The 14725-nt window shown below is 41.4% G+C and overlaps 1 protein-coding gene across 3 annotated transcripts in view; it reads right to left on the bottom strand.

Moving 5' to 3' along the window:
- Positions 1 to 14725, bottom strand: part of RNF38 (ring finger protein 38) — a 200250-nt gene that overhangs the window by 35943 nt on the left and 149582 nt on the right. For all 3 annotated transcript variants that reach the window (XR_004646068.1, XR_004646069.1, XM_034773162.1), the window contains 2 exons: positions 9308 to 9521; positions 5967 to 6134 (listed from right to left, as the gene is read on the bottom strand). Coding sequence is in view for 1 of the 3 variants with exons in the window: in XM_034773162.1 (XP_034629053.1) it covers positions 5967 to 6134; positions 9308 to 9521 (382 nt within the window). In the remaining 2 variants the exon portion in view is untranslated. The remainder of the gene's footprint in view (positions 1 to 5966; positions 6135 to 9307; positions 9522 to 14725) is intronic.

Raw genomic sequence — 14725 nt, 5'->3', positions numbered from 1 at the left:
GACTGCCAGATGGGGTAGAATGGAAGTAGGCGATCTCCAAAAATTTTGCAAGTGGTAGATCGTGCCAGCATGGAGAGAGATGGGATTCTTGAGCCCTGGACCAAGGCTTCAAATCTTGTCTAGAGGTTGATGGCTGAGAGGTAGTAGTCGACGAAGCTAACTGCCTTCTCCTCTAAGTTTTCTGTTTCCGCCCCTTTTGGTTGTAATATCTATTTAGTTGGGTATACGGAGGGGGGTGGAAGCATTGAGGAGTTTGATAATTGGTCTGCCATCTCTTGTTCCTAGGTGTGTGGATGCCCAGAGACCACAAGGTGGCCCTGGAGTCCTTCAGGATATGCAATAACTTGTCCGTTTTGTCCGCGAAGAGTTTGGAGCCTTTGAACAGTAAGTATTCTACAGTGGTCTGCACTGGCTTTAGGAAACCGGACAGATGAAATGAGTAGGCTCTCCTGTTGCTATGGATCTCACTGTGGAATCAGTGGAATCAGTGGAGTCAAGGGCAGCTTGTAGCGCTGTTCTGGTGATAAGATGGCCCTCTGTGATGAGTGCTTTGTATTGATCCTTTTTGTCTTCTGGAATAAAGTTTATAAATTCTGAGAGACTTGTGTAATTATTGTGATCATACTTTGCCAGTAGGGCCTCATAGTTGGCAATTCTCAATTATAAGGTTGCAGCCGAGTATGCTTTGCGGCCGAACAGGTCGAGCTGTTTCCAGTCTTAACAATACTAAAGAAACACCCCATATGATAGCTTACCCCGTTCGTTCACCGCATCGATAACCAACGAATTCGGCGTTGGATGTGAGGAAAAGAATTCAGTGCCCTTGGCCGGCATGTAATACTTCTTATCAGACCTTTTACAGGCAAGTGCAATCGTTGCTGGGGTTTGCCAAGGCGATTTCACAGGGTCCATAATCACAACATTCACGGGAAGGGCGATTTTGGATGAAGTGGACGTGTGTAGTATATCCACTAGCTTATGGTGAGATTCCTGGACCTCTTCCAGAGAGATGTCTAGCAAAGTGGCCACCGTCTTGTAGAAATCCTGAAATTGTCTGCTGTGGTGGGAGGTGGAGGCATAATTGTGCCATCCGGTGAGAAAGATGAAACCTGATGTCAGCCTGGTCGTTTGGGTCCGAGAATTCCTCCTGTTCTTCGGTCCCTTGTTGGGAGACAGCAGAAGGTGCCTTGATGGCAGTATGGGTGGCTGAGGTGCACCAGTTGCGAGCAGAGTGGTGGGTATTCCCTGTTGTTGCTGTTGTGGATACGGAGCCCATGGCTGCCAGAATGGCCATTGCGGTTGAAAGGGCACTGTGGGCATCCAGGGTTGGCCATACCAGGGTTGGTTTGTAAAATCTACAGGGAATCCCATGCTTGGTGGGGCCTGTGTGGGAGGAGTAGCCACAGGAGAGGACACTTGCCACAGCATTCCTATATCCTTCTCTTCATTGTCCTCCCCACTAGAGAATTGTGGTGAACGCTGTGGAGAGCTGGGTTGGCTAAGTACCGCACGTACCATGGTACCGTTAGTGTGAGGAGAGGAGACTGCAGTACCGAGACAGATAAGTCTATGTGACACAGGAACTGCTGTCATGTGCCTGGTCTCAGTACCGGTGGGATGGCGGAGCTCGGTACCGTGTGCTGGAGTGTGTTTATCGGTGCAGGTGTGTGGCTGGCATGCATAGTACCAGCAGTAGGTGGCAGCATTAGCGCTGGAATGCTCAGTACCAATGGTTTGCTTGCTGGTGCTGTGCCATGGGGTTTCACTTTCCCCTTAATGCCTGTGGCGGAGCTCAACTGCGTAGGAGCTCTGGGTTTCTTAGTACCATCAGTACCTGGTCTGTCGGCCGTTGATATGATACTCTTACCTGAGATTCCCCGGTTTATACATGCAGGGATCACATAAGCCCCTTTGGCCATTGCATTGCACTTAAACTCATGTTCAGCAGATTATCCACCGTGACCCCCCAAGTCCATGTCAGAGTCACCTGCTTCCCAGGATAAAATCTTCAGCCCTGTAAGTATAGGCCTGAATTCTTTGTTCCTTGATGTATACATTTAATTTGGCCATATGAAAAGGCACATTGTTTGCTTGCGCCCAGTTTACCGAGCGATCCAGATCGCTTTGTATCAGTGACCTGTCCTCTTCATTATTTACCACTTTAAGTTTCCTGACATCCACAAACTTTCAATAATGATTTTATGTTTTCTTCTAGGTCATTGATAAAAGTATTAAATAGCATAGGGCGATGAACCGATTCCTGCAGGTCCTCACTAGAAACACCACACGCTCTCTAGGATTCCCTGTTTGCACTGCATTTTGAGATCTTTCAGTTAGCCAGTTTTTAATCCATTTAACATGTGCTATGTTAACTTTGCATCATTTTCTTTTTTTTTTTTTTTTTTTTTTTTTTTTTTTTTAAATCAAAATGCCACATGGTACCAAGTCAAATGCCTTGCATAAGCTGTCAAGCTTTCATTTTACAGGCTGAAAATTTTCCAGATTTTGTCTTTGCCCAAAGGTGATTTTTTAAAAAAATGTATGCAAACATGTTTCTGTCATTTCTTAGATGAAGGCAATGAAAAGCCACCCTAACATTAAAAAACAAAAAAAACCCAACAACCTTTTTTGGGAACAGTTCTAATATCTATAAGTGGACCTAGAAAGCTGAAATTTGAGACAGACAACACATTTTGATGATCAGGTGAAAAATCAGTTTTGATTGGTCACAGATATAGGCACTGAGCAAGACAGGTCTTGTGGAAATAATATCATGCTATCATGTGATTAAAAATTACTGTAATGTATGAGCACAAGAGGGCAGGGCTGAAGATGGGCAGACTATTTCCTCACCTTCATTTTTCCCTGCAAATGTAACGTTCTTTTAATATAGTGATTTCACTGAACTGAATATACACGATGAAATTGATGTGTTATCTCCTTCCATGAGCAGATTAAACTGTATTTTATGACTGTTTTATGGGCAAACTTGTTATGTTTTGAATACAAAATAGTATTGTAACAAAATGTCATGGATAAGGCAGAAATCAGTTTAAGTGAAGATGGTTCCAAACCCATAATTATCTTCCACCCATGTGTGCACTGGAACTACAGAGCTGCTTCCCCAATCAGATTATACCACTCTGAGCATTTGTCAATGAAAGATTTTCTTCTCTGTGCTCTCCCAGCTCAGATTTTGAAACATTCCGGAGGGTTCCTTTAAAACGAATTCCTCTGCAGTTTTAATTGTAGTAGTTGCTTTCGAACTGGACTTTCTCCCCGTTGTCCTCTGCTGTTCCACAGATTTTACGAGACTGCATAAAGCCAGAAATGCTTCATTAGGAGGGTAGATAGGTGGGTGCACCTCCAATCAGTTCTTCGGGTTGCTCTGCACAGATGCTCCTTTTCCAATTTCATCTGTTGCTCCTTAGCACTTTCGGGGCCATGTGAGACTGTCTCTTTCGCAGGAGTTCACTGTTCAAACCACTGTTTCATTGTCACAGTCACTCACTTCCGTGAGCTAGATGTGGCTCCACTGACGGGTCTGAGCATTAAAGATCCCACAGCTCTTAAAACTGTGACTTAATCTATATAGACCGGAGAGGTCTCCTCTCTGCTTCCCTGGCACTCTGACCATGTAACAGATCACCTCAATTTTGACAGCTCCCTCTCCCTGCACAGGATTGAGGTGCTGCAGCAAAGAAACAACTAGGAAGAGGAAGTGCTACCAACAGGCATCTTAGACTGCAGGATGCCAGAAAGCTGAAGAAGATATCCAACAGGGAGTGAATGGGGTCTGGACAAAGTGAATTAAAACTGCTGTCCCTGGTCCATCAACTTAGATGCATCAACAACTTCTGAAATAGATTGCTCTGGCAGTGTAAAGGGCCTTGAAATAGCTGTGAATGTAATTACAATTTAGAGTATCTTTAGTGTAAATGAGAATCAAGCCCATAATTTTTTACAAATTATATGAGCAATTTTCACTGCTCAAAAAGCCCCTGAAGTAAACAGGAGCTGGAAAGGGAATGAATCTTCTTGAAAAAGAAGAAAAAAAAAGTTATGCTGGTGTGAATTGGGGCGGTCAACGTTCATATGTTAACAAAATGTTGTAAAATGGACTGATATGCTTCTGCATATACACTTCATATAAATATTACAGATTAAAAGGTTTATTTATGCATTGTTAAAGTTGAGAAATTAACTCTGAAGTCAGAAAAGTGCTTTACTCAGGAAATTAAGGTTCTTAACACAATGTTAGTTCACACCTAAACCACGACATTAAGTCACCCTATTTTCATAACTTCTAGAACTGCAATAAGTAGTGTATAAGTAGGGCAACTGTATAAGTAGGGACATTGCCAGCAGATCGAGGAACGTGATCGTTCCCCTTTATTCGACATTGGTGAGGCCTCATCTGGAGTACAGTGTCCAGTTTTGGGCCCCACGCTACAAGAAGGATGTGGAAAAATTCCAGTGGAGGGCAACAAAAATGATTAGGGGTCTGGAGCACATGACTTACGAGGAGAGGCTGAGGGAACTGGGATTGTTTAGTCTGCAGAAGGGAAGAATGAGGGGGGGGGGATTTGATAGCTGCTTTCAACTACCTGAAGGGGGGGTTCCAAAGAGGATGGAACTAGGCTGTTCTCAGTGGTGGCAGATGACAGAACAAGGAGCAATGGTCTCAAGTTGCAGTGGGGGAGGTCTAGGTTGGATATTAGGAAACACTATTTTACTAGGAGGGTGGTGAAGCACTGGAATGCGTTACCTAGGGAGGTGGTGGAATCTCCTTCCTTCGAGGTTTTTAAGGCCGGCTTGACAAAGCCCTGGCTGGGATTTAGTTGGGAATTGGTCCTGCTTTGAGCAGGGGGTTGGACTAGATGTCCTGAGGTCCCTTCCAACCCTGATATTCTATGATTCTATAAAAACAAAGCCAAGTTAACTATATAGAAAAAAAATTTAATCAGTACAGAAGTGGGGGCTAGAGAACTGCTCAGTAGTGTGACTGGTACAGAAGAATTGGTACTGAGAGAAATGCAGCCCTGCGCGCACAAAGATTTTTTCCAGTCTATATGTTCCAAATGATTACTGGGGCGTAGACACAACATGTGTTACTTTCCATTATCGCCTTATTTAAAACACACATGAAAAGGCAGTTTTCTGGATTTCTGGATTGTGTGAGCTCCTCAGGGAGTGGCTTAATTTGTTACTTGTACAATACTGAGTGCACTGTCAGCACTTACATAATGATAGTTCTCTCTCTGACAGCAAGGCGGTATGCATGTAACGTAGCTGGATGGTATTATCCCCATCTAGTATCTGGATGAACTCTCTGTACCATTTCAGGTCTGAGACAGGAAAGAGTTAGCTCGGCAAGTCAGTTATTCTGCTCCCAGCAATGTGGGAGAAACATGGTTATTAGATAAACAAGGATGATTTGACAGTTTCTTTGTTAATGTGTTTCCAAATAGTTGTGCTATCTTTTGGCCTGTGTTAGTCTTCTTTTAAAAATTTTGCTAGTATTTACACAAATTATTGATTTTAGAGATGTAGCTGGAAGGCCTGATTTTATATATGCGCGCACATCCTCTGAGGGGAAGGGGTCTCTTGCACCTAGTCAATTATTTTAGTGGGCTTCCTACTATTTGATTAACTTAAAAAACCCTTTCCTCCAAATTCCTTAACTTGTTTTGCGAAGCTATGGATGTGTGTCCAGAGACTGGAGCCTAAGCTAGTTCTGACTTTAGTTAAAACATGTTAAGAAAGTACTACACCACTATGGAAAAAAAGTACATAAACATAAAACACGCAACCCTGCATCAAGCTAAAAGGCCACCCACACTTTGCCCCAGTGAAGAATGGATTTCTCTGATGGAAACGGCAAAACCACATTAGCTGTGAAGCTCCAGGCTGCCCACCCCACACACTGGAGATGAAAGCCTGTGTCATTAGATAAACCTACTTACTGGAGGAGGCACACTGCAGACGGGAAGGTGCTGTCCACTGAAAACCACAGAACATCCTGGGACCTGCTGTGTGTTACAAGCTGGTATGTGCTGGCCTGTGCAGAGCGGAATCCCATGTGGTGCCACCGTTGTTACTGTGTATGAGACAGGGACTGTGCCCTGGTGGATCTGTATTGAAACAAACAATTTTCAGTAATTTTGTTAATTTACACAATTCAGAGGGTTCTGAACAGTTACGGTTTGACATTTAAAAATAGCAAACTTTCACTGAATACCAGAAAAATCACATTTTACACCGACAGTATAAAAGAGAGTTACAAACCTGTAATTCCTGTTCTTAAAAAATATCCTCCTCAATAGATTACTGCTCTTACATCAGTGCTTCCTGAATAACGCCAGAGAGGGAACTCTCAACTCAAAACATTAAATCCTCCAAGACACAAACATCTCAGATTCTGTAGGGCCCCCCTCATGTGTTCAGATTAGTTCCTTTCAAAAAGGAGGCAGTAACTCCCACATAAAAGAATTAAAATCAGAAGGAAAAATGTACAAGTAGCTAAACAGTCTTCCAAACTCTGATGGGAAGAGAGGATAAATGATTTTCCACAGAGATATCGAAGAAAAAAATTCAGATAATTTTTTTCTCCCAAGATAACCATCTTTGCATATTCCCACTCGAAGGTGAAAGCTCAAGCTTAACAGAACAGTGGATAAAACCAAAGGCTAATTTAAAAGCTAGGAAGGGAAAGGTTACATGCCTCAAAGCACAATTACAGGTAACTGCCACTAAGGACCCACACTCCTGGTCTGAAAATGCCCAGGGCTGGGAATTAGCAACATCTACTAGAACTCAACATTCAAACCCGAGGGACTAAAAGACAGAGGGCCCCAACCACTGCTTGGTTTCTTATACTATATCAGAAATCTCCAGTAAAGACTCCAAAGAATTAGAGACAAGGAGTGTGGATCCATAAAAGGCAGTTATCTTGAGAAACCCTTCTTCTTCCTTCATGAATTGCTTGCCTAGATCCCGCTCTGGGGGAATTAACAAGCAGGAACAAACTAGTACACAGGTGGAAATAAATACAAATTAAGGCTGTCAAATTATTTAAAAAATGGATCACAATTAATTGCAAAATTAAAAAAATAATCTCAATTAATCCCAGTTTTAATCGCAATGTTAAACAAGAATAGAATACCATTTAAATATTTTTGGATATTTTCTACATTTTCCAAATATATTGATTTCAATCAACACAGAATACAAAGTGTACAGTAATCACTTCATATTTTTTATTACAAATCACTGCACTGTAAAAAAGAAACAGGAAATCGTATTTTTAAATTCATCTCACACAAGTACAGTAGTGCAATCTCTATTGTGAAAGTGCAATTTACAAATGTAGATTTTTATTTTTTTTATATAACTGAACTCAAAAATAAATCAATGTAAAACTTCAGAGCCTACAAGTCCACTCAGTCCTATTTCTTGTTCAGCTAATCGCTAAGACAAATAAGTGTGTTTACATTTACGGGAGATACTGCTGCCTACTTCTTATGTATGTCATTTGAAAGCAACAACAGGAGTTCGCATGGCACTGTTATAGCCAGCATTGCAAGGTATTTACATGCCAGATATGCTAAACATTTGTATGCCCTTTCATGCTTCGTTAGCATAATTGAAAATCAATATATTTGAAACTGTAGAAAAACCAACCAAAAATATGTATAATAAATTTAAATGGGTATTCTATTATTGTTTAACAGTGCAATTAAAGATGCGATTAATTTTTTTAATCGAGTTAATTTGTTTTGAGTTAATCGCTTGAGTTAACCACTATTAGTTGACAGCCCTAATATAAATGAAAGACAACTGCTCTCCTGATCTGCTACAGAACCAAACAAGTATTACTACACAGATGACAGTCTTGCATACCTCTATGACGAAAACATTATGGGGAGATAGTCCAAGTGGCCTTTGACTTAGCTCAGGCACCACTGCAGACCTTTTGTAGCAGGGTTAGCAGAGGTTCCTAGGCAATGACTGCTAGGCACTGATGGTCGTGCCAGATGTGAGTCAGGAGAGGACTACTTCTCTCATGGAGCAGAGCAACCATGGCATCCAGGAGGAAGTGATCCCTTCCCTGAAGTAGGATCAGTGTCAAGGACCAGCATGAAGGACCCACCAATAACCACGGCGACTAGACCTTGGTAACACTGACACACTGGTTATAGAAGATGCCGAGAGGGCACAGAAGCAGTGCTGTGGGACCTGTTTCCCCCCAGACATGCCCTGATGTAATCTCATCATTCGGAGTGGGAGGACAAATTTGGTGTTCATTTTGAGATGCTCCAGCAAGTTGATCACTTATCAGACACAAGGGAAAATTCGGAGAAGGCCAGAAGGACTGTTAGCTTAAACTTGTACTTGTTCACAGGCACATAATGTAGATGTCTGCTTACTGAGGAGAACTTTGCACAGTGATCCCTTATCTGCACTGACCACATTAGTTTACAGGCAGGGTTTTAAAGTATTAATTTTAACATAAAGCTCTAAACAGTTTGCAACCTGGCTACCTGACAGGCCAACTCCCTCCCCATGTGATGCTATGTAGTTGCAGTCAACAAATGCACTTGGGCTCTAGGCCCTCTGATGTGAACAGGGTGGGGCTAGGCTAGTGGGACATCTTCTCCAAAGGGTCCTTGATTCTGGAAACTGCTCCACCTCTTGGTGTCTCAATCTGAAACTTCACTTTTAGGATATGCTGCCAAGATTAACTTCTTTCTGGGCCATTTGGGGAGGGAGTGGTCTGAGAGTCAGAGTAACAGATTTGGGGCTGAAAACAGGAGTTTATTAGATTCTATCCACATGAAGGCAGTCAATTATATGCATTGTGAATTCTATTTTTATATTGTCTACTTTAATCCTGTAAAAGCACGTAGAGCTAAAGATATGTATTTTATTTCAGCGTTTATGAATGCCTACTTCATAACTACACCACATCCCCTCTCAAACTAAATTCACTTCAGAAGCAGAAAATTTATGTTTCAAAAGTGTGATCGGAAGGCCTCTGGAACTGTGCTGATGGCTGCCTTGGCCAAATCGGTAACTTTCACTCTCTGTTAGGCTTTGTTTTTTTTTTTTTTATAACCAATATTTTATGATATGTTCACTGCTGTATGTTACTAGTGCACCATTATGACCCTTGAAAGAAACTGCCCCAACAGACTGCCAGCAGTAGTTACCACAGTGTTCTATTTTCAATGCCAACTACTCGGAGTTTTTGAAAGTCTTAGAGAAATGCAGTGTCCATAGCACATTCAGCCCAACATTCTCATACCTGTTCATGAATGTCGACCATCACTGCATTCTGCTGTGGCGGATGAGCGGCTGGGTGCAACATACGGGGGGATACATTCGGTGGGTGGAAGGCTCGGGGCTCTTCTATTGCTTGTTGCTGTCCGTAGGGGAGATGGTGATAGTTTTCGTCTTGACTAATGGAATTGTGTCGAGACAGGCGATCCCTTCTCGCTCTCTGGCGTCTAACAGGAGGACTGGGAACACGTTAAGAGGGAAGACGTCACACAAATTGCCACAGGCCTCTTTCTTAAACAATATCATACATAATCCAATACTGAGGACAAGCCTATACTAGACAGTTCCATCAACATTGTTATATCAGCTAGGGATGTGATTTTATTTTTTAAACAGACAGTGGTATACTGATAAAAGCCTCAGTATAGATGCAATTATTTCAGGGTTCAGTGATTATACCAAAATATGCCAATCAGGAGAACCAGCATAAGCTAAATTAATATAAGCACTTTATACAGATATTGTAATCACAAGATACATTAAAAGAACATGAAGGTTGCCAAGTCAAGCACTCAAAAGTTAGAAAATGCCAGGATTAAGGTTGCTTGTGCAATCTTGTACGTATGCATGAGGAGACAGTCTACAAGTATATGATCTCACACTTTTTTTTTCCCCCCAAAGGACCCTGTGACTCATTCAGCACACAGAATGGATGTTGCTCACTAAATGAGCAGCTATTCAATATCTTGTTTTCTCCTCATTATTCAGTGTGTGGCCTCAGGCCTTATGTAGTGCACACTATTCATACCTGCTGTGAAGATAGAATTATTAATTTCTTCATGGGCTTTTTCTCTGGCACTTAATGTAGTAGCTGAATGCTTCACAAACTTTCATTTATTTTCACACCACCCTTGTGAGCTAAGGTGGTGATATTATCCCCATTTTACAGAGGGGGAACTGTGACAGATTAATATAAAAAGTATCCACTCATTTTGGATGCCCAATTTGAGACATCTAAAACCGGATTACGGAGCATAACATAGCTCTTTCGGTGATCAAAGTACAGCTCCTATTGACTTTATTTGCAACTGAGAGTGCTCAGGCCTTCTGCTAATCAGATGCCAGGGTTTGAAGTCAGCACTCAGAAAATGAGCAATTAATGACTACCTGCAAGAAGTTTAGTTTAAGTGACTTGCCTGGTCTCTGGAGCACGCCCATTGCAGACGAAAACTTTGGCGAATAGCTGCGCGCTAGCAAGTCTCTACAGAGCATACGCAAACTGTGATTTTTCCAAGTCTTATAATTTGGCCAAATTTGGGCAGATTTTCACAAGAACAGGAAAAGGCAAATTTGACATAGGCCACCTTCTGCCCAAATTTCAAGTCTCTGCTGCAAAGCATGGGGGCACTTTTTCCTCAAAGAAAAAGACACCAGACTGTTTTAACATGGGCAAAACATTTTTTTCCTCTCACCTGATTCTCAAAAGAAGGTGAAACTGTTTTGGCTGAAATTCCCCCCACCTCAAAAAAAAAAAAAAAAAAAAAAAAAAAAAAAAAAAAAAAATCATCCTGAGCTAGAACACCCAGGATAGAAAATTTCAGCTCAAATCATTAAAGTTTGGCAAAGTCATAAGCAACTGAAAACAGTGTCTTATAATGGGAACTGTCAGGCAATCTTAACAACAAGTGTTGTTACCGATCCCGCTTATAATTACTTGTGTTATATTATAGGAGAGCTTTGCTGATTTAAGCCTTATAAGCAGGTACATGTTTCCCTTGTATTCCTCCATTTTAGGAATCTATTATAGTGTTTGATAATTTTTGCATAACTACTAATAAAGTTATGCTGACGTAGCTATTATTGGTGTCATCCGAAAAGATTTACCCCCAGTGCTTTCCATAATCACACTAGACAATCAAATAAAGCTGCACAGATACAAATCTAGCTTTAAGGTTGTGTACATTCAGTTACATATAAATCAACTTGCCCAAGGTATTCAAGTATGCTTTATGTTAGTGACGGCTTTTAAATGTCTAAAAATTGCATTACTACTAAGGTCCACTTGTTCAAGGTTGTACATCATTATATAAGATAGACCTATATAATTTTGTATCTACTACTGCAGATATTTCATTTCATAATGCAGGCAGCAAGATTTAAGTTTTAGTGAATTCAGATTTAAACTTTCTTTATAAACACCTTTACAGTAGCAGATATGAAGCTTAAATGGTCTGATTTATCTCTCTAATCTTCAGCTAACATCGGTGCAAAGCTGTAACGTCATAGGAAGGAAGGACTTGGGGTTGGAAAAGTTCCGGAGTGGTAAAAGTCACTGATGGCAGTTTCAACATTTTGAAAAAACTAAACAAGTAGAGATGCCCTAGTTTCCCCTGCCATTTATCTTTAGTCACAGTAGCTTTTTTAGCTTCAGTTCTGCCTTTACCTTTCCACAAGTAGTCCCAGTGGTCAAGCTTTACTTCTGTTAATTACCCAGAAGGAAACAAGGCATAACGAAAACAAAAACTGTCAACACTTTTGGGGCACTTTTCTATATACTGATTTATGGGCAGCACAGAACATAGTACTGTGGAAAAAACAGAACTTGATGCAAACAGACTTCTCTGAGGTGATCAGATATATGTCAGAATTGCAAAGAAATGTCCCTTTCCTTAGGTGTAACTCTGAGAGCTACACATGGGGAGGTTATCTATCAGATGACTAACTTGGAATTATTGGAAATGCCTCATGCAAAGTAGTCACAACCTGCACTTAACCTTCATACTGCAGTAGTGCTCATTGGCCTCAACCAGTTTGGGCCCCATTGTGCTGGGTAATACACAAAAATAGTAAATGACAAGCTGTCTCTAAAAACTTAAAAGACAAGGCCTAACTTGTGGACCAAACAAATGAAACAAGGTTGGGGAAACGGAGTAACAAATAAATATAACCAGATGCATGCAATTCTTAGCCAGTAACAATCACAGCTGTCTGTAACTGGAGATTCCTGTCCACTGTATTTAGCTGTTCAACATAAGTACTCCTCCCCCCGCCCCCCCCAGGAACTTTTTTAATGTTCTCAATCAGGGAGCAGAGTACCAGAACTACTGTCATGGAGCTGATCCGAAGGAACATGAGGGTAACAAGACTGAGGAGAAGGCAGAGGGAAGGTGGTGTGTTATACATCAGGGGAGGCAGGAAGAATGGGGATGGAAGCTGGAGTGTGGCAAGGAAAGGACGAAAGGAGAAAAATGGCAGCTCCATCTTCCCAAATAGCAGAGGGCAAACCACGCAGACACTTTCCCTGCAGCTGAGAGAAGTCCACCCTTGCGTCCACTGTGTACATAAGGGTGAATGTCAAACCTAAATAACCACAAATTGGGATGACAGCTGATTTTTGAGCCTGTAGAGGGAAGAAGGCAGACTAACAAACAAAGCTTATTTTGAATCAAGATTTTCTGGGGTCTAGCTTTTTTTAAAATGCTTGGGGCTGGCAGTACTGATTTATTTGCTAGCCATTTGGTGACCACCAGCTTCAAAACAGTCTCCAGTCAGAGCAAGCCCAGGTTTTGTTACATGGGCAGCAGATTAATGGATATACGTCGTGACAGAGACTAAACCTGATAAAACCTGAAGCAAGTTCATCAGAAGAAGGGCAAATTAACTTCACTTTTGAACAGAATTATGTAAAAGCCTATTGAGCTCATTTTACTAGTAATCTACTTTTTATTTGTATTACGATGGTGCCTGGAAACCCCATGCAAGTGCGAGGCCCACTGTGCTAGGCACTGTAGAGAGAGTTCCTGTCCTGAGGAGGTTAGTCTAAACAGACAAGACAGAGGACAAGAGGGCAAAACAGAGATTCACAGTTGAAGGTCAATTGAAGAGCTGAGAATAAAATACAGGTCTCCTGAGTCACAGGACAATTGCCTATCCACTGGACCACGTTGCCCCTCTCCATGCAATAATCCAAGAAATCAACTCATTGACTTGCATTATTAGTTTTGACTGCTGGTTGTATGAAAACAAATATAATTTTGAAAGTTGTGACCCAAAGCTTCCAAGATTTGTGACCCTAAAGACTTCTTTAACAATAAGTAACAATGTGCTACAGCTTCAATAAACTAACAGAATGCCAACTGACAAAGAGGCTTACGAACCATAGCCCAAAACTAAACTAAGATAAAAATGTAAACCCTTGCAATACATGCACCACACATCTAAGCAATCACATGATACTACTTGCATCAGCCTTGTCAGTTTTATTCATTCTCATTTAAGAACTCAATAATAGTAGGGGATTTCAATTATCCCCATATTGCCTGGGAACATTTCACTTCAGGATGAAATGCAGAGATAAAATTTCTGGATACTTTAAATGACTGCTTCATGGAGCAGCTGGTACGGGAACCCACAAGGGGAGAGGCAACTCTAGGTTTAGTCCTGAGTGGAGCGCAGGAGCTGGTCCAAGAGGTAACTATAGCAGGACCACTTGGAAATAGTGACCATAATACAATAGCGTTCAACATCCCTGTGGTGGGAAGAACATCTCAACAGCCCAACACTGTGGCATTTAATTTCAAAAGGGGGAACTATGCAAAAATGAGGGGGTTAGTTAAACAGAAGTTAAAAGGTACAGTGACTAAAGTGAAATCCCTGCAAGCTGCATGGGCGCTTTTTAAAGACACCATAATAGAGGCCCAACTTCAATGTATACCCCAAATTAAGAAACACAGTAAAACAACTAAAAAAAGAGCCACCGTGGCTTAACAACCATGTAAAAGAAGCAGTGAGAGATAAAAAGACTTCCTTTAAAAAGTGGAAGTCAAATCCTAGTGAGGCAAATAGAAAGGAGCATAAACGCTGCCAAATTAAGTGCAAGAATGTAATAAGAAAAGCCAAAGAGGAGTTTGAAGAACAGCTAGCCAAAAACTCAAAAGGTAATAACAAAATGTTTGTTAAGTACATCAGAAGCAGGAAGCTTGCTAAACAACCAGTGGGGCCCCTTGATGATCGAGATACAAAAGGAGCGCTTAAAGACGATAAAGTCATTGTGGAGAAACTAAATGGATTCTTTGCTTCAGTCTTCACAGCTGAGGATGTTAGGGAGATTCCCAAACCTGAGCCGGCTTTTGTAGGTGACAAATCTGAGGAACTGTCACAGATTGAAGTGTCACGAGAGGAGGTTTTGGAATTAATTGATAAACTTAACATTAACAAGTCACCGGGACCAGATGGCATTCACCCAAGAGTTCTGAAAGAACTCAAATGTGAAGTTGCAGAACTGTTAACTAAGGTTTGTAACCTGTCCTTTAAATCAGCTTCTGTACCCAATGACTGGAAGTTAGCTAATGTAATGCCAATATTTAAAAAGGGCTCTAGAGGTGATCCCGGCAATTACAGACCGGTAAGTCTAACGTCGGTACCGGGCAAATTAGTCGAAACA

The sequence above is a fragment of the Trachemys scripta genome, chromosome 6 (genome assembly GCF_013100865.1).
Source record: "Trachemys scripta elegans isolate TJP31775 chromosome 6, CAS_Tse_1.0, whole genome shotgun sequence".
Taxonomy (NCBI): domain Eukaryota; kingdom Metazoa; phylum Chordata; order Testudines; family Emydidae; genus Trachemys; species Trachemys scripta.
Note: the sequence above shows the minus strand (reverse complement) of the source record. Positions and strands in the feature narration are given on the sequence as shown.